General features: G+C 40.2%; 1 protein-coding gene across 11 annotated transcripts in view; it reads left to right on the forward strand.

Annotated features, from left to right (window-relative positions):
• TNS3 (tensin 3) overlaps positions 1–20908 on the forward strand; it is a 223071-nt gene that overhangs the window by 113197 nt on the left and 88966 nt on the right. For 9 of the 11 annotated variants that reach the window (XM_085219995.1, XM_085219996.1, XM_085219999.1 and 6 more), the window contains 9 exons: positions 2052–2101; positions 5063–5243; positions 10103–10153; positions 13164–13286; positions 15148–15212; positions 17470–17553; positions 18811–18923; positions 19767–19827; positions 19936–20011. In XM_085219995.1, coding sequence (XP_085076121.1) covers positions 2052–2101; positions 5063–5243; positions 10103–10153; positions 13164–13286; positions 15148–15212; positions 17470–17553; positions 18811–18923; positions 19767–19827; positions 19936–20011 — 804 coding nt within the window. Of the gene's footprint in view, positions 1–2051; positions 2102–5062; positions 5244–10102; positions 10154–13163; positions 13287–15147; positions 15213–17469; positions 17554–18810; positions 18924–19766; positions 19828–19935; positions 20012–20908 lie in introns of those variants that run through there. The other 2 variants (XM_085219994.1, XM_085220004.1) reach the window with 2 other exon arrangements.

The raw sequence follows: 20908 nt of genomic DNA on the forward strand, positions 1-20908 counted from the left end.
ATCAGTAAGAAGGCTGTGAAAAGGAAGAGCTCCATGACTTCAGTTTTCACAGGGAAAGGGCAGTGACACAGGACCCACTGGAACTGTTGCTCAGTGACGTGGTTCTGTGTCTAGAGAGAAGGAGTTGCCACCTGAAAAGCAACTGCTTCACCCCTGGCTTTTGTGGAAAGACTGTAGCTAAATTTATATGGCCAAATAACTCTCTTTTGTTACTTACTTAGGGATATTTTTTATGTAATCGGATTTTATCTGGGTGTCTGTATATCTAAAAATCCTTAACAGTGGCTTTGTAGGTAAATTGAAATTTTCTGTTTTTGGAAATCTGCCTCTCAGATGACTGATGCACTGTTTGCATTGCCAGGCAATTCCCTTGAGCAGGAGAAAAGAATTGTGTGAGAAACTCAGAGGAAGAACAGTGTCTGGGTATTCTGTCCTGTTGGCAACTAGCGAAGTACTGTTTCCACTGGATGTGTTCTAATTACTGCAATTTTGTTATCACAGTGTAATTAAACACCCCATTTTGAGCCATTATTTTTTGTTCCCTGTTATACCTCAACACTAACTGAAAATCAGGTCTAGTTTCACAAGATTTTCTTCGAAATCATCCATTGTGGGGGGTACCAGCCTGCAGTTGCTGTCTTAAATGGCTGCCCATGGATGGGGAGGACTTTCTCTTTATGCATGGTCTTCCCTGTGCCTTCCTGTTCTCTACAGACTGCAGAGTTTCCTTTTATGAGAAATGCTGTAAAATCTTAGTATAGTTATTTACTTACTGTAGCAGCCATGGAGTATTACCTGCAGTCTTCAAAATCCTAAAAAAGGATTGAGTAAAAAGAAGCTGAAAATACCACAAAATTTTCCTGTTTTTTGTAGTTCTACTTAAGAGGAATTTGTGGAACTGGAACCAAGCACTTCAGTAGGTGTACCTTATGCCATCAGATGTGCTTGTTTGAAACTGACAGAAGCAGCTGATACCCAGAAATTTTGGGAGGGGAGATGCTAGTTGTGTGCTTGGATGTCTTCTAGCTCTAGACCACTGAATAGAAAGCTTTAAAGCCTAGCAGAAGTCTCTTGGTTTGGAAATACATTGTATGTGTAGCCAAAATAGGTAGTTTATTAGTGTTCCAGCTTTTACACTTCCTCTATATAATCTTTTCTGTGCTTTTTTCTGTGTACTAAATACAAGTTCAGGGCAGGAAGATGAATGAAGTTTTTCTCCTAACGAAGTTACTGATGTTTGATATTAAAATGAATTCCTGATTTTCTGTATAAAAAGATGTCTAAATGTTAAATATCTTCTTCACCTTTATTTAATGTTAGTGCAGCAACAGCTATCTTTTTTTTTTTCCTAAAAATTATACTGGAAGTGATCCTGTCCCCTCTGGGTATCTTCATTTCTCTCCATCATGTACAAAGGGAGCTTAGGTGACTATCACATTAATACTTAATTCTGAGACAGCTAAAATTTAATTAGAGAAATGCTATTAATAAGGTTCATGCGGGAGAAAATTACAGCACTCTAATGCATGTTTGCTGTAGCTTAAGAAAAGAGGCTACAGAAATGACACGGTAAATTCTCACAAAGCAAAATCATTTGTTCTCTTTCTTCCGCTCAGACTTGCAGTGCTGTCAGTGGAATAAATTTAGTATGTTTTTCAGTATTTTCACGATTTTCACGATAGCGGCTTAATGGGTTTATACAGAAATACAAGCTCCAGTTTCTCAGAAATCCACTCAACTCTAAGGTCTGTTCTCACCTTAGTGCAGAGTTACCATGGAAGGCACACAAGACTTGGACTGTGTCAGACAACCAGTACTTTTCTGGCAGTAGTGACTCCATATATGTTCTGCATGAAGAGCTGGACATAAACTGGTCATAACCACGGTGTTTAAGTTGTGGTTAAAAATTAAGGAAATGATACTCTCTTATCCTACTGTTGTTATAATCTTCCACAGTAGGATCATAATAAAGCTGGGGAAAAAGACGGTAACATTGACATAAACACAACAAGAAAGTTACTTTATTGACCTTTCTATTTTATTTGTTCCAGAATTCCAGCAGCGTTTTGAAGAACTCCTTCAGTTGTGACAAAGGATCACAGTAGGTATTTCTTTAATATTTGGTGTGATAATGTCACATATTGCTGTCATGTTTTAGGTTTTGTTATTTGTGGTTTAGATTTTTAAGAACAGTCTTCTGCAAGACATATTCTACTGTGCAAAGAACATTTACACAGTCCTCTGAGAAAAGAACTGTGCATACGTGAAGAGCTTACTTTTTGCCTTGTCATAGGATCATTAAGATTGGAAAGACCATTAAGATGTTTTAGGCCAACCATCAAGCTATGCCTGTAGTTACTCTAGATCGTGACTCTCAGTGTGACATCTACCCTTTTTGAACACCTCCAGAGATGATGACTCCGCCACTTCCTTGGGCAGCCCCCTCCAGTATCTCAGCACTCCTTCTGAGAATAAATTTCTCCTAATATCCAACCACCCCTGGTGCAGCGTGAGGCCATTCCCTCTTGTTCCATCTCTATTACTTGGAAAAAGAGGCTGATCTCCACTTTGCTACAGCATCTTTCCAGGTACCTATAGAGAGGGATGAGATCTTCTGAGCCTCCTATTCTCTAGATTAAACAATCCCAGTTCCCTCAGCCTCCCTTCATAAGACTTGTGTTCCAGACCCTTAACCAGCTTTGTTGCCCTTCTCTGGCCATGCTCCAGAGCCTCAGTGTCTTTCTTGTAGTCAGGGTCCCAAAACTGAACACAATATTTAAGGAGTGGCTTCACTAGTTTCAAGTGCAGGGGCATGATCACCTCCCTAGTCCTTCTGACTACATTGTTTCTGATAGAAGCCAGGATAGCATTGACCTTCTTGGTCACCTGGGCATGTTGCTGGCTCATGTTCAGTTGGCTGTTGACTAAGACCCCCAGATCCATTTTCACGCCCAGTTGACTTAAATTGCTGATAAATGATGGAAAATGGTTTAGCAGTCACCTCTGCCAGCTCCCTCATCCTACCTTTGGATGGATTCTATCCAGCCCCATGGATATGTGACAGCCCACTTGGAGTGTCAGCTCGCTGTTTCCTCCTCAGTTGGGGGTATTCTGCTCCCTCTCCTAGTGTTCCAGCTCAAGGGGCTGAATACCCTGGAAATAAATGGTGTAACTGTTAAAGATAGAAATAAAGAAGGTGTTGAGAACCACAGGTTTTTCTTTATCCCCGGTGGCAGTGTTCCTTGCTGCATCCAATAAACACAGGAGATTCTCTTTGGCTCTCCTCTTGCTGTTAATATATTTGTAAAAACGTTTTTTTCTTGTCTTTAACAGTGGTGGCCAGATGAAGTTCTTGTAAGGCTTTTGCTTTTCTAATTCTCCCTCAGCGTATCCTAATGGCATCCTTATACTCTTCCCAGGTTGCCAGACTCTTCTAGAAATCATAAATTCTCTTTTTTTTTTTTTTTTTTTTTTTCCCCTAAGTCTCAGCAAAAGCTCCCTGTTCTACCAGGCCAGTCGTCTTCCCCACCAGCTCATCTTATGGCACATGGGGATAGCCTGTTCCTGTGCCTTTAAGATTTCTTCTTGAACAGTGTTCAGCCATCCTGTACCCCTTAGCCTTTCAGGACTGACTCCCAAGGGATTCTATCTGTAGCCTCCAGAATTCCAGGGTACCATTTATTCTGACCCTGATTTTATAGTCGCTATGCCCAAGACAGCTTCCAGCCACCGCATCTCCGACCATTCCTTCTCTGCAGACAGCAGATCTAACAGTGTTTCTCTAGTAGGCTCTATTACCACCTGTGTCAGGAAGTCCTCTTCTGTGCACTCCAGGAACTTCCTAGACTGCTTTCTCTCTGCTGTATTTCCAACAGATGCTGAGTGAGTTGAACTCCCTCACAAGAACCAGCACTACTGACGTGACTTCTGCAAGCTGCCTATAGAAGGAACACTTTGTCTCTTCATCCTGGTTGAGTGGTCTATAACAGACTCCTACTAGGATGTCAGTCGAGTCATTGTGAATGTCAGCTTTGTTGGCCTTTCCCTTATCCTCACCCATAATGACTCTGTTACAGTTTCCAGTATTGAACTCTATTCAGTTGAAACGCTCTCTGACATGGAGAGCCACCCCACTGCCCCTCTTTCCTTGCCTATCTCTTTTACAGAGCTTGTAGCCCTCCATTGCAGCACCCCCGTCCCGAGAATGATTCCACCATGTTTCAGTGATAGCAGTTGAGTCATAGCTCTCCTCTTGTACCATGAATTTGAACTCCTCTTGTTCATTCCTCATGCAGGGTGCATTAGTGTAGATGCACTTCATCTGGGCTATTGCTCTCACCCCTGACTCTGGAGTGCTGCTCCTAAGCTCATCATAGCAGGTCCGTTTTTATTCCCTTCCCCATTCAAACCTAGTTTATGACAGTCATCTTCTGATTATTCCATTAAGAAGGATCAGGTAAGGTGGCTGTTTTCACACTCAACCTGGAGAAGTAGCAGGCTGACTAACCCTGTGAGATTAATTGCATTAGATTAGTGTGTGTTACATTTTGGGGGCTAGTTTTAGATCCACCACCAAATGGTACTCAGCAGATTTCAAGATGGAGTCTGTCTGCAGTGTTTCATAGACAACCAGTAAATCTACCAGTTCAGAAAGCATTTGTAGAATGACACTGTAGAATGTAGAATTTATAGAAGGAGAGATATGTGCAGTCATGTTTGTATATTGTGGATTTTTTGTTTTTGTTTTTTTTTCAACTCCTACTTTCTTTTGTGCTGGAGTTTATAAAAAATGCTTGCACTAACTGTATTGCTTTTCGATATTATTACTTGCAGAGGTTTTTTTCATTATAGTTTTGATGTGAAGAACTCTGGAATTTGCCTACTTCATTTACATACTGAAGAATTAGAGCTTTATGGTATTCAGTAATTTTTTATTTTCAGTGTAAATTCTGAAAAACATCAGATGCTGATTATATGAGTTCAAGCTGCAGTGTCTTCTCATTAATATACTATTTGTTGTCTGCTGCTTTGTTCTGAGCTGCCTCATTTAATTTCTTCACAGAAAGTGCCGAAGTGCAGACTTTGATCACATTATGGAGGAAGGCTATGAACTTGACCTCACTTACATCACAGAACGGATCATTGCTGTATCCTTCCCTGCTGACTGTTCTGAGGAAACTTACCTCCACAACCTACAAGATGTAACACGAATGCTCAAATCCAAACATGGGAATAATTACCTGGTATGTGGATCAGTTTTTTGTGCTGCATCTTCTTCTGTCTTGCAGGAAGAGCACTTGTAGGGTCACAAGTACCGCTGTAAACTATAAGTCACTTATCTAAAATGTTGTTGGTCCACCTTTCATAGAATCATAGAAACCTGTAGAGTTTTGTAAGCCAGAATTTTGGTAATGTTTTAAGCTGTTAGGTCAGACAGATATTAAAAACACCTTTCTGCTGTCACTGCAATCCCTTGCAGTCACTGTTTTTATAGTAGGTAATCAAATGCTGTGGAATAATTGACTTGTCCAAAGCATATTTTTAAAAGATCCATATGCTGCAGTGTGGAATGCATTTTTTTTTTTACTATTTTTTTTTTTTTTTTTAGCAATCAGCTAAATCTGGGTACTTAGCTTAGGCATCTCACAGTCACTGGTGATCGTGGTTGGGCTGTCTCTGCTTGCGTGTCCTGTGAAACTGCAACAAAGAAAATTAGGGTTACTGTATCTGTGTTCTGTCCAGCTCTTTCTCATTAACTTGATTTTTTCCTGCTATTTCTTTTTTTGTACGAAATCAGGCTGAGAGCAGATCTCAGAGGAGCTCTGCGTGCAGAGTATTATTTTGGATAATGATCTGAACTTACTTTCATATACTGTTTTCTGCCTAATACATCTATAACCTAAAATACCTGTATTATACTTGCTTGTTTTGAGAACGTGTATTTTAAAGGCCAGTATTTTATTTACTTTTCTTCTCCTATTAATTGTATTTTAATCATGGCATGTAAGTTACTAGAATCAAATTCACAGCTTCAGTAGCTTAAACTTATTGTAAAAATAAGTTTGTAGTGTGATTCTACCTACTAATTTAGACATGCAGTCTTGCTAAGAAACAGGGGTGACATAGATGCATTGTGAGCTAGCTATTGTCCTGAAGATTCACCTGGAGTAGTTATACCTGTTAGTATTACAAAATCTTGATGTCTGTATCGTAAGCCTTTTTTTAGGATAAGAAGATGCCCTTTCTCTAAATGGGATTACAATCTGTTTATTTTACAATTTATTAAAATATTTATATATTATAGCCAGTACTTTGGCATTCTGCTATATTGGTCGAAAGAAAGTTTAATTGTTCAAGTAGGTTTTTGCAAATTCTCAGAATAGCCAAGCAAATTATAGCCAGGTTGTAGAGCTGGAGAGCTGGTTTTTATACTGTATCTGTTGTTTCTCATGTTTCAAAGATGCCTTCAGTTTGTTTGAGAGACGTGTGTGTAGTAGGCAGGAAAAAAAAAAAAAGCACCAAACCAAAACCACACAAAACAACCACAAACAACAACAAAAAACCTGCAATTGAGAAGTTCTACTAAAGCTGATTAGAATAGTTTAATGCTTTCACTTGATCAGGGCTTCAGCTAGCAGAAAATATAACATATATCAGTATTTGTAATTTCTTGTCTTGCTGTACTCCTCCAGATTTATTTATCTGTTAATTGTTGCTACTGTGGCTCATAGAAAGAGGAAAGAGGAAGAGGAAAGAGGAAAGAGGAGTTAGGCATGTGTATGTAGGAGCGAACTGAGAAGTTTGTGAACAGTGACCCATTTATGTCCAAGTTATGAAGAACCAGATGGTAAATACTGTAGACTAAATTAATAATCAGTTCTTCTGTAAAAGCAAAATGAGCTCCAAACCCACTTCTACTATTTGTAAAAAGAAAAAATTCATTGGCTACACCGCAGATTTTACAGAATCACAGAATAGGAGGGGTTGGATGGGACCTTTGGAGGTGCATCAAGTCCAACCCCTCTGCTAAAATAGATTCCCTGCAGTAGGTTGCACAGGAAGTTGTTCTGACAGGTCTTGAAATATGCAAAAAATGAGACTTCTACCTCTCTGGGCAGCCTGTCCAGTGTTCTGTCACTCTCGCAGTAAAGAAGTTCTTCCTTGTGTTTGCATGGAACTTTCTGTGTTCCAACTTCTGCCCCTTGCCCCTATTGCTGCATGCCATCAAAAAGAGTCTGCCTCCATCAGCTTGACTTCCACACTTGAGATATCTGTAAACATCAATGAGATCCTCTCTTGCCCTTCTCCAGACTCAGGAGCATGAGATGTCTCAGCCTTTCTTCATGCAGGAGAGATGCTCAAGGCCCCTGATCATCTCCGTGGCCATCCGTTGGACTGTCTCTAGAAGATCCCTCTCTTGTTGTGGTGCAGGTAGCCCAGAACTGGACACTGTGGTCCAGATGTGGCCTCACCAGGTCAGAGCAGGGGGGTAGGATCACCTTTGTCGATTTGCTGGCCGCACTCTTTTTTTTTTTTTTTTTTTTAATACACCCGGGATACAGTTGGAGTTCTTGGCCACTGGGGCTTGGCTTGCCAAATACTCCAAAGGTGATGATTTCTGAGTAGAGATGCTTCCCTTGTGGATGCCAGCCCTTAAATGGGATTAGTGAAGGGTTAGACTGTGTCCACCCCTTCCAGTCACACAGGTGAATTGCTTCCACCTGTGCTCCCAGGGCTTGTTTCACCCCCTCACCAGTGCTCAGTCACTGGTTCAGGCCATGACCTAATGGTTTCCATACATTCCACCCCTTCACAGCATGAACCAATCAAGCTATCCTTACAATCTAATTAATGATCATAGTCACAATGGAGATGCAGTGTGCCACAACACTGATACTATTTCACGTGGCAGCACAGATACAGTTTTGCCCATTGTGTTGTAAAGAGTCCATAGTTTTCAGTTATATGTCCTTCCGTCGTGTTTTGCGACAGATGTTCAAGAAGTCCATTGTTAAATGTCACCGAAGAGCAAGAACTCTGGAACTCCTGCTGCTCCTGCTTCTTTTCAGTCATGCTGGTGGACCATGGATCTCAGAGGGAGTAGAACAGTTGTTTAATTGGCACTAAGAGAGGCAGATCTGTCCTCTATGGTAGATTACGTGCCGTATTCCTGTCTTGAATAAAAATTTCCGCTTGGACATGGGCATATCTGGGAGTGATGAAAACTGGCTTCTTATAATTTCTGATGTCCATGTTCCAGTTCCTTGTGGCGTTACCATTGCTTCCCTTTCTAATAATCTCCCTCATGGTACGAGTAGTCCACACCATTTTGACCCCACTTTCAATTCCCAGGGGGCATCTTACCTTGTGGGTTCCAGGTTCTAAGTCACCAGGGTAGGAAGCAGAAGATTATTTATCAGTCCAGCTTGGAGTTTCAGTTGTATCTGTCTCCTCTTAATTTGGATCCTAAGAGGGGAAGCCCAAGTTGTTTGTAATATATGCAGGGTGCTGGATCAGCCATCTCTGGGTCTTTTGTTCAGGTCTCTCAGCATTTTGTGTAGTCTCTTAGTCCATGCCTGCAAGAACTGGGAGTCTGTCTTCAGGGCAGCCTTTAGAATGGCCACAATGCTGCTCCATCAGGCCTGCTCCCATCAGATGGATAAAGCAGATGAAACCGCCATTTGATGTTATTGTTCTCGGCCCGGTTTTGTACCCTGGTCACTTTTGATGACTTAGGGAGTCCTATATGTTGCCATCAATTTAGTTAATGCGTTGATGGTATAAGCTTGATTTGCTTTTGGTACTGAATAGGCCTGTGTTAATCCACTTACTGTGTTGATGCAGGTCAAGGCATACCTGGCCCCTTCGGATCGAGGGAGAGGGCTTATGTTGTTGACCTGCCATCTCTGCGAGGGATGGTGTCTTCGGTCAAGATGGGCTGTTTTAGGCAGAGGTCTCAGTCTCATCCTGGAGCATGCTTGGGATTCTTGACATTCCTGGACAATTGCTGACATTTGAACATGCTTTTACTTCTGCCCACATTATCTTTTGTCCTAGGCAGAACAGGCAACCCAACTGTCTGGGCTTGGGCCACCCCGTCTCAGGAATATGCAGTATGTCTTATACCCTCCCTTGAATAAGTGGTGTTGTTTTTGCTACTACCACCGCTGTTTGTGTTATTGGCTCTTCTGCCTGCAGGGCAAAGTAGGTGGCCAATAACTTTTTGAGTCAGGCTATACCTTTTTCTGTTCTATGCCAAGCCTGGCACCAGACCAGTTAGGGTGCAGACAGAGCCCTGACGCTGCCACAAGCCCTACCCAACCCCTTCATGAATTATATGTACATCTAATTCAGTGGGCTGGATGGAATTGAATATACTAAGTGCCTCTGCTTGCTTGTTTGATGGCTAATTTGGCTTATTGGAGTGCTGGTGGGGTCTTGTGTAATTCTCAGTAGTTGACTGTCATTTGCCAGGTCCCATCTCGTTTATGGACTGGCTATATAAGGGAGTTATAGGGGCTATGTACTTGTCTTACGATTCCTACGTTATCCAATTCTTGTATTGTTCAAGTGATTTCTTCCTGATCTCCTGGAGTCTATACTGTCTCACATTAGTGATCCTGTGTGGCTGGGGCACCCACAAATGGGTGTGTCCATAGGATGGACTGTACCATCCAGACACCAATTCTCCCAATTTGTAACCTGAGCTCTCCAATACAAAATCCAAAGTTTGGTGAGTCAGTCCCCACAGTATATTTGTGCCCAAATATATATCCTTTATTAGTGAAATGGATACTTTGTACTCCTGAGGAGGCAGACATCCAACACCCAATTTTAACCTGGTTTGCATTTCAGGGATCATTCTTCCCCCACATCCTCCTATAATGGCTCATATACTGGAAAACTTTGATGGATCACCATAAACTATAGACAACTCAGCTCCTGTGTCTACTAAAGTCAATATTCTTTGTATATTTTTTCAGAACTAGTATATTATCATCTTAATGTAGGGTCTCTGGTCTCCTTTGGAGACCCTACTTCTTGGGGAACCTTGGCCTCTGAAGTGTTAATGGTTGGTATTTTCTCTTTTCCTTCTCAACAGGTACTAAACCTTTCTGAAAAGAGATATGACCTTACCAAGCTTAACCCAAAGGTATTGATTCTTTTCCATATCACACCTCTTTTTCTGTATTGTCAAATGTAATTTAAATGGCCTAATAAGTCTTAAAGCTTTTCAAGACTTGCTGCAGAGTAAGATAAGTGTGGAGTGTTACACCTGTTTGGCTTGTGCTTTTCAAAGATATTTTTTTTCTTAGACTTCACACACTGAAACCTGTTGTGGCTACTGAAAAAATTTATTGAGTGAAATAAAATTTACTCCAACTGTGCTTTTCTTGTGTACTTACAGCATATCAGAAGCTAATATTCTCTAGTATACTGTCTAATGGCTGAAGCTAGTGAACTCAATTCAAATACAAACTTTACTTTCATATTGTCTTTTCACTGCTGCTTCTTTGTACAGTAGAGACACGGGGAAAAGACCTGTTGATGTCAGTCTTCTGTTTTTCCTCATACTTTCCCCTTCTAAGTGTTATGTGTAGGCCACTGTGAAAGTGATGTGTCCTGTTTGTAGCACAATGGCACAATGACACTATTTGATAGAGCAGATTCTCAGTTACAGAGTGCCGTTTTTCAACAGTCACCACCATGAAGTATGTATTTTTACCAGTGATGGACAAGAGCCTGCATGCTGCACTTGTGAAAGTCTGCATGACCATTTGGAACGTGGCTTGTCTTTCATGTCTCTGTTCAGCACTGCTGAAACACATCACCCACTGTCTCACTCTGCTAACATCCACTGTTTGGTCTCCATAAATGTTCTGCAAGCATCAGTGAATATCAGTAGGTGCCATTTTTTCTGCACTGAGGAATTCAGTTGCTTACTAGTTTGTCAAAGTGCCCCTCTGCTACAACAACAAACTGTAATGGAATATTGTTGGGAAGGTTCAGTGTCTGCTGCCACATCTCTGATGTGTTAGACCAGCATAATAAAATAGAAGGCAGTACTTTTGGAGCAGGCCTTGTATTTGTTGTAAGAAATGAGTTAAGGTTGCTCTTCAGCAGCTATTATGATGCATGAGTCAGACAGATGCATCCTCATTGCAGTAGATTTAATTTGGAGAAAAATATTTAAAAGGCTCTTAGTCTTGAACTTTTGAGTACTTAATTAATCATGAAGGATTTAAATTGTTCATGGTTAGTGTTTTTGTTAGTGTCCAGTATTGTCACTTAAAAATATGCATACAATACACTCTTGCCATCTGGCAATGGCTGAAGAGATAGAGGGGAATGGAAGCAGGTTTCTGCTGAGCACCAGGTGAATCCCCTCCCTGCCTGTCTCATCCAGCTCATCCAGAGATGCCCCTTGCAGTAGGTATGAGGCTGTGAAATTTGGTGGAGAGGCAAACAATGATGTGAATGAAGGATCATCAAGATTGGGCCAGTCACCTAGAACTTTGTCCTGTATCATGTCCACTTATCTCAAGAAAAAGAAGGGTGGTTGTCCTCGGTGACCCTCTTCTGAAGGGTGCAGTGAGCCCAACACACCAACTGGACCCATGCCATAGAGAAGTCCACTGCCTCACTGGGGCTTGGGCCTGAATATTAGTAGAAAACTCACTGGCCCGGTATGGCCCTAAGATTATTTTCCATTATTGTTTTTTATTGTAGGCAGTGATGAAATAGCAAAAAGTTCTAGGGCTATCAGAGAGACTTCAGGGCCTTAGCAGAATTATCTTCCTCTATCCTTTCAGTAGAAGGAAATAGTAGTGAAAGGAACAGGCAGATCTCTTTGATCAGTGCATGGCTTCCAGACTGGTCACTGGCAGAACTTCAGGTCTGTGGGTCATGGGATAGTCTATACAGCACCAGGTCTCCTGGCACCCAATGGGACGCACCTTTCTCACAGCAAGGACTGTATGGGAGTGAGCAGGGCTTTTTGATAGTGCTTTGAAATAGATTTGAAGGGAGAGAGAGAGAAAACCAGGCTCACCAATTATAAGCAATGGTATGGCACACCAGAATTTGAGGGTGAGATCCTTCGGTCTGCTCCATGAGCTGTTAGGTACTTTGAAACACTTCCGAAATGTTTCTACATCAGAGCATGCAGATGAGGAGCAAGCAGGAGAAGCTAGAAGTCCTGGCTCAGTCCCAGAGCTACTACATCCTTTGCATAAGTGAAACCTGGTGGGAAGAGTCCTGTGACTGGTGTGTCAGTTTTGAGCACAACGTAAGAAAATATGTAGAGCACCTGAAGGAGAGACTTTGAAGATGGTGAGGTGTCTAGAGACCATATGAGGAGCAGATGAAGTCGTATGATTTCTTCAGCTTAGAGGAGAGGAGGCTGAGTGGTGACCTCGTGGCTGCCCACAGCTTTCTCACAAGGGAATGGAGAAGCAGGCACTGATAGCTTCTCTCTGATGGCCAGTAACAGGACCTGAGGAAACGGCATAAAGTTGCACCAGTCTCAGTCCAGGTTGGATATTAGGAAAATATCCGGTGTCCAGGCCTGGAACAGGCTCTCGAGTGCAGAGGTCGAGGCACCAATCCTGACAGAAGCTTTTGGATAATGCTCTCAGAAGCGTGGTTTGAATTTTGTGTGATCCTGTGTGGAGCCAGGAGTTGGACTCCATGATCCTCGTGAGTCCCTTCCACCTCAGAATATTCTGTGATAATATGTTGAAGAAGCAGTATTATATGGTGACTGAATTTGAATAGGAAAAATGAACGAATCAAACCTCTTGCATATAAAGAAAAGAAATTTTAAACAAAATAAAAACAAATTTAAATACTTGACCAGGTCAGTGAACCTTCTGTGTTGTAAAGTTGACCTTACGAGTGTTTTGCTATTTAAAATTAGCTTGTTTCTAATTGAAAACTCTTCAAGAAATAAAGATCTTCAGAAATGTTTTGATGTATCAGTGGTTGATGGGTTTTGGGAAGAGTGTTTCTTTTTACAAACGTACCATTTTTTTAAACAAAGTGCAAAACAACAGCAACAGCAACAACAAAAACATTAGCCCATTCTTCCCCTTAGGAGAACTGTTAACATACTTATTTATATCATATCATTCAAGTGTAACATGTCAAATAATTCTCTGCAGATTATGGATGTGGGGTGGCCTGATCTCCATGCACCACCTCTTGATAAGGTGTGCACCATCTGCAAGGCTATGGAATCATGGCTGAACAGCGATCCTCAGCGTGTGGTGGTGATCCACTGCAAAGTGAGTGAGTTTTGTGTCCTCCCTGACTGTCAGTTCGAATTTATTTTTGAAAAGATTGTCCTTTATCCTTACTCATTTAAAAATAAAAATAAAGATCGCTCTGTTTTTAGTGTTGGAAACTGTTTGCCAAATCTTCAGTTGATTTAAGTAGGCTTATATCCACTGAACTTGCATACTTTTTATCTCTGCTTTTTTATTACTACTGATCTAGCCTCTATTCTACAAGAGTGTAGCATACAATTATGTTAGTTTGCTTCTTCAAAGGACAGCACTTCTTCTGTAAGTCTTAAGTTTTTCCAGCTCAGAGGAAAATTCTTCAGAAGCATTTTGTATTCTGTGACAGTTCTGACATTTTGTTGCTGGGCAAGCATAGGTGATGTCTAACTTCTGTCAGTTGCATCCACACTGCAGGTCATCATAGGTTAAGGATCCAAACTGCTTTTAATATGCTAAAGTGGGTGTTCAGGGTACCTTTTTCTGGCCTACGTTTTGTGTCTGTACTGGGAAACGTGGTCACAGTGTTGAATATGTAGCACAGCTCTGTATTTCATAGATCATCACTTCAGGATGTAGTATGTCTGTAGGAAATCAGTGCACTGAGTACCTCCTGGCTGAGAGGTTCTAACTGTCTGTAATTGCACTGTCATCCAGTAAAGCTTGCTGTTGTGCAGTGCTGCTGCTTCTCCTTGCTCACGTAAGAAAAATGAAGGAAAGCCTTGATTAGAAACAAATTAGTTCTCAACAACGAGTTGAGAACTGAGCTAGCAGCTGTGCTGCTGAGGTAGGTAAGTCTGTCTGTATTGTTGGCAGGTGTGACACTAAACAACATGAGGTGATGTGGGACCGAAACTTCGCAGCTGACACTGAGTTGTGTAGTCTCCAGTCGTGTTACTTGCAGGTAGAATCGAGGCACTGGAGAGTTTCTACTAGCTGAAGGACCTCAGCCGGGAGGATGGCCCATATATAGGACAAAAGAAAAGGGGCAAAGTATTATTAAGTATTTTATTTGCAAATTGGCGTAGTTGATTCACGCCTCTTGGTAATGACTTAAAAGTTTTTGAACACAAAAATAGATGCAACTGTCCTGTGTCAGCTGAAAATCTTTTGAAATTAGCAAGGTTTACCACTTGGTAAATTGCATTGAATTTAGATTGTATAAAGTATTTAATAAAATATTGAAACTTTTATTTTTTTTGATACCTCACAGAAAAATAAGCAACAGTTGGTGGTCTGCTATAGGTGCTATAGGGTTAAGAAGGTAAAAGCAACAAAACATGTCAGAAATCATATTGCTGTTGTGGTTTAACCCAGCAAGTGGCTCAGCACCACAAGGCTGTTTGTTCACCTTCCCCTTCCCAGGAGGATGGCAGTGAGAATTAGAAAAAGCAAAGTAGAACTCTTGGGTTGAGATTAAACTACTTACTAAGGCAAAGAAAAGGAAAAGGATAATGATTATATATAGAAATGACAAATACATATGTAAAAATGTATATAACAAGGGATGCACAAGCAATTGCTCATCACTTCCCGACCCAGATGATGTGATTGAAGAAAACCATTGCCTCTGGAGAGCTATGCTTTACTCTGTGTTTTGTCATCCATTTGTGCAAGCTTTCTGCTAATTCAGTAGGACTTCACACACATTGTAGAAACCCTGTTTAACGTTTTTCATGTCACTTGTATACCAGTTTGCAATAGAGGGGGAAGCCACTGTCCGTCATTAACACCTTTCAAACAAGACAAGAAATGCATGAGCAAAGAGAGTTTGTGAATCTCCTGCTGTAACGTTCTGTTCAATATGTGTCGAGTAAAATAATGATCTGCAGTATAGATTAAATTAATAAAATCTTTCCTGATGCAGGGAGGAAGAGGAAGGATTGGCGTAGTCATTTCATCGTATATGCATTTCACCAGTGTTTCTACAAGGTCAGTTATGAATAATGGAAAGAAGGAAATACGTATTGTGCTTTTTTAACAAAAAGGAAAACATAAGAAAAAGGCGTTTTAGAGTTGTTGTAGCAGTTCCCTGCTTAAGGTTTGTTATCGTGGCTTCTCAGCAATCTTGGGTTGTGTCTTAAAACAGTGGATTTTTCTTGTGCTCCTGTTTTCCAGGAGGAGGTTGGACTAGGTGAAGACTTGATGTCTGCTCTAATCAGAGATTCTATGATTTTTGCAAAAAAAAATTATCTAGATGATCTTTCAAGATGAATGAAGAAATATGCAAAAAAACCCCTTTCTGTTTAGTGTTACCATCTTTATGCATCCATTTACTATGGCCATCAAGTTATCTCCCCTGAAGCAATGAGAAACTATTCCTAGAGTAATTAAGGAAAGTAGTTAATAGAATGTGGAATGAATATTTTAGTAGGAAATTTCCAGACATTGATCAAAATGTAGATTGCAGTTTAAAACATCATCTGAATCCTATCTTGAAGGACCAGGTCTTCAGTTGGCTTTAACAACAAGTGTTTGATTGCTTGGTTTCCATTTTTTTCTCAAATTATGAACTGACAAATGACAGTCTGTGTCAATAAAGAGTAAATTTTATACATGCTGTGTATAATTGGATGAAGTATTTTGTTTTTTGTTTTTGCTTTTTAATCAAATTGTTTTTCCTTAATGTTGCTTTTGCTTTACATATGTCAGTGTTGTATGTTTATGTATTTAAACAAACACACGTATTTATGTGATTATGTAGACATGTACATACTTACACAGAAACATAAACATATCAAATTTCCACTCTAAGTGCTGTGGTTCAGTCAAAGTTATTCTGACTTCACACCAACCTGTCAGTAATGAATTTCAGTACTGCAGTGGATGGAGTTCTGGATCACTGTAGGCTAATAGCAAACTTCTCATGGGTAAAAGCCCGTGAGAAGGGTGTGGAATAACTTCCAAAGCAGTATGTCAGAAAATAATTGATGTATGCTTTAGTAAACCTGATTGACAGGTGAAAGCAGGTTAAGAAATGAAGTGCATTATATATTTGCCAGTATATGCTGAAGAAATAAGAATGCCAGTTGCTCTGAAACTAATGCCTCCTATTCCATGGAAACTACAAGAAAAACAAATAACACATCACTGTCTGATGGAGCACGTTCTCAGCTGCAGAACACTTTTTAACACAGTTGCCGCCATTAGTTACGCATTTTCACAAGCAATAAACAAGAGCCTGTTTTTTTTTTTTTTTTTTTCCCTTGGAACTCATTTCATTTGAATGAGACATGGAATTTCAAATTTGAGATGCTAGAGTCTAATTATTTTGGAACATTTTTTTAAAAAACATCCCGATGCTAATTAACACTGTCAGCTGTATGTGTTATGAGGCACGTGGTTTCAGTACAACAGAATGAGCATAGCATGCTACAAGAGAGGTGTGATTAACAGCATTCTTACTGATTTTTGGCACCTCTGCTCGTGTTGTTTTGATTTTTTTTTCTGCACCCTCTTGCATTCGTCTGCATTGATCTTGAAGACCCCCGTTGGAGCCATTTCTATTCTGGGCAGAGAATGGAAAAAAGTGTGTGTTCTTCTGACTGTGTTTGTTTCTTAGGTGTACATTTGAAGAGTTTGCAGCTATCTGTTGGAAAGCATTTATTCTTCAAAGATACATATTTTTATTTAAAACATTTGTGGCTTTGGTGGCTCAGGGCAGAAGCAACAAAGGTTGAGTTAAATTGTCTGACTGCTTGAATGATGCTCTAGGCTGGCATATCTTGCACCTCGTGTACTGTATTACAGTAAGAGCTAGGTATTGCTTTTCATCTCCATAGTGTTGCTGCTGCTTTTTAAAAAAAGAGAGTGCGTATTTCTCACATAACTCACCTACGGAACATTGTAGGAATGATGGCAAGCATCCTTTTTCTTATTTTTGATAAATTTTATTGCATTGTGTCATGATGGAAATGTGCAGTACAAATAGTTGAGTAAGGGAGAAGATCCTTGGACTCAGGAAGAAACCTGCCCTAAGGGTTGGAATATGAAGGTGTCAGTAAGAAACAAAAAATATGGTCTGACCTGTAAGTGCTAGGGTTTTTGGCTAGATACTTATTTATTTTCTTCTTCCTTCACTTCCTTTTTTCCCCTCCAATACTTTGCTGTATTTTAAGCAGTAACCTGCTGAATTTCAAAGATAACAGCAAAATGGAATAACATGGTATCTGTGCCTCTGTTTTGACAGTGCTGATCAGGCTCTAGACAGATTTGCTATGAAGAAATTCTTTGATGACAAAGTTTCAGCTTTAATGCAGCCGTCCCAGAAAAGGTACTTAGCTTATTTTTAATTCATACCAATAAGAAATGTCATTGATAAAGATAAAATCTCTTTTTTATGTAGTATTACTGATGCGTATGGAGTACTTGCTGACTAACGTGCAATACAGATTTTTTATTACCACTTGCTTGTAGGATCTTAGATTGTCCAACTGTTCCATGTCCACGATATTAAGCTTTTGTCAAAACGTGCATTATATATTCTGTCTATCTGGATGTCTTACCTGTTCAGTCCATCTGCACAAATAAGATTGTGTTAGGATTCAAATGAAGCAGTTTGGGAAGTGAATGCTTCTGAGGTTGGCTCTGTGCCTGCTTTTGACATACAATAACTGAGGCTTCAGTACCAAAAGAGACTGATATCCACTAGACAAATAACTGTAATATAGCATGATCATCTTCTAGAGATGTAAAAATTCCCCTGGATTTGATTAAATAATTACTGTTTAGGTTTGGTTTTAGTCAGCACGCACACAGTCGTTTTTAGAAGGCATATAAAGGATAAGGCTTTGCTAGTGATTAAACTAGAAAAAAAGCCCAGCAAACATACGACACTCCATGTTCTTCATCTCTAAGTAAGAGAAGCTTTTCCATTGCGTCATAAACTTACTTGGTGTTTTAAAGAGCCCTTTTTCATTTGAAAAATAATAGCTATGCTGCACTGTGCAGTGCTGTGCAGTTTATGAGCAGTCCTGCACTATGCACATTTCCAAATAAAAGCAGCAATACAATGATTTTCACATTGCTGTGATAACTTTCCTCTAGTACTGAATGAGATTACTTCCTAGTATAAAGGTGTTATTTGCCCACATTATTTTTTCTGTCAATATTTTTCATGAGGACATTAAAACTTCTGCTTTAATGAGGAAGTGTGCCTCAGTGTAAATGGAGTGGGGTCCATTTCATGCTGTTGCAAAAGCCAGTTCAGACTTTTAGTTGTGAATAAAAATGCATACCAAAATGATTGATTTCACTATTGCTTCTAGTTACTTTCATATTTAAAGTAGTGATGTAAATAACTAAAATGAAGACTCTTAACATCAGCAGTTAAACAGCTATGTATTTAGTAATTTTGTAAATTAAAATGTATTCTCATGCTGTTTTGCAAATATTACTGTTTTAGAATTATAAGTAATGTCACAATGCTTTTCAGTACCCATGGACTAGAAATAGTAGCGTAAAGAATGTATTTCCCTGATACTATTGTATTTCTGCTATTAGCTAATTAAGGTAAATTTTGCATTTCTAGATATGTGCAGTTTCTAAGTGGCCTTCTATCTGGATCCGTGAAAATGAATACAGCTTCACTTTTCCTGCACCATGTTATCCTTCATGGCATCCCAAGCTTTGATGCCGGAGGAGGTAAATTATGTATCTTTTCGTATTCCTGTGTAGGTTTAAAGCCTTCTATTCATTCTGAAACTTTCTAAAAATCATGCATAAAACTCAGAGTAACAGGAAATCATAGAATGGCTTGGGTTGGAAGGGATGTTAAAGATCATCTAGTTCCAACCCCCCCTGCTCTGGGCAGGTTGCCCAGGGCCCCATCCAACCTGGCTGTGAGCAGGGTGGGAGCATCCACAACATCTTTGGGCAACCTGTTCCAATGCCTCCCACCCTCTGAGTAAAAAAGTTTCCTCCTAACATCTAATCCAAGTCTCTTTTTGTTTAAAAAAATTCTCCCTTGTCCTACTATCTCTATCAGGCCGTGTAAAAAGTTGGTGAGTTGATGCTCCTTGATATCAGTCTAAAAATTCCCATTAAATGAACCAGAAGAGAAACACTATATAAGAAGATAATTTTTTGTCCTCTATTAAATGAAGAAATGATGCCTGTTTTCTGAACAGTTGTGCTCCCAGATCCTGTAGAAGAGCTGAGAACCTAATCATGTTTTATGGTCAAGTTTCCTTCTTCTTTAGGACATAAATGTAATTATAATTTTCTTTCTTCTCACTAAAATCCTTTAAAAAAAGCTTTCTTCCCAATTCAAAGTTAGTCTCAAGACCAGGATGAAGCAACTTTTTCTTAAAATATCACACGTTGTAAAGAAAAAACCAGTTATGCTTTGGAAGATGTATTCACAGTTCACATTTTATCACTTTGCATGCCACTTTACTCAGTCTGGATATACATGAAATTTCCTAGATCTAAGATTCAGACAAAAAAAAAGCAATTACAAAAATAGCCTTGTTGACTTCTTCACAGCTTGTCGGCCTTTTCTGAAGTTGTACCAAGCTACCCAACCCGTGTATACATCTGGAATATAGTAAGTCTCAGTCATTTTCCTTTGTTTTTGAATATGTTTCGATTCTTACAATTACAGAATTCCATAATTCTGTGTTTTTGTTTGCCTTTTTTTTTTATCTCCTTTAAGTAGTGTAGAGTCAGAAAATCAAAACCGAATCTGCATTGCTATAGAGCCAGCCCAGCTTTTGAAAGGAGATGTTATGGTAAGTTAATCGTATTGAATGAAAGTGAAAGTGCCGTTGGGAATTTTGTCTCCCTTCTGTTTTGGAATTTTGTGATAAATAAATACACCAATTGATCTTGCAAAACCAGAGTCATAGAATCATAGAATGGGTTGGGTTGGAAGAAACCCTTAATCATCTTAGTTTCAACCCCCTTGCTGTAAGCAGGGATACCTCCCATTAGAACAGGCTGCTCTGAGCCCCATCCAGGATGGCATGGAATGCCTCCAAAGTGGGGGAATCCACAACCTCTCTGGGCAACCTGTTCCAATGTCTCACCACTCTCACAGTAAGGAATTTCTACCTGATATCTAGTCTAAATCTACTCTCTTCCAGTTTGCAGCCATTTCCCCTCATGCTGTCTCTACATGCCCTTATGAAAAGTCCCTCTCCCGCTTTCCTGTAGGCCCCCTTCAGATACCCAAAGGCCACTATAAGGACCTCCCAGAGCCTTCTCCAGGCTGAAGAGCCCAACTCTCTCATCCTGTCCCTACAGGGGAGGTGCTCCAGCAAGACTATTCATCCACTGAAGTTCAGATGGGAAGTTTTAAAACTATCACTTGTGGTTTCCTTTTGTAAACTAATGTATTGGTTCTTAAACTAATGAACTAATTCCTATTGCTAAACAAACCAACCTATATAATGGTGCGGGAGTTTGGGGGTGTTTGGCCCCAGATTGTGGATTCAGTATGGGTTGCACATGAGTCCATCTGTCTCTCTCTGTTTCTGCCTTCTTGTTAGTACACAGCCTTCTGACTGCCTCCTGCAGCTCAGTCACTGTCGCAGGAGGTCCTTAGGTCGCAACTTAGGTGAGTTTGCCACTCAGCTCTGCTCCAGGAGCAAGGTCCAGGCACTGCCTGCTGACCAGGGCCTGCACAG

The sequence above is a fragment of the Meleagris gallopavo genome, chromosome 3 (genome assembly GCF_905368555.1).
Source record: "Meleagris gallopavo chromosome 3, MGAL_WU_HG_1.1, whole genome shotgun sequence".
Classification (NCBI taxonomy): Eukaryota; Metazoa; Chordata; class Aves; order Galliformes; family Phasianidae; genus Meleagris; species Meleagris gallopavo.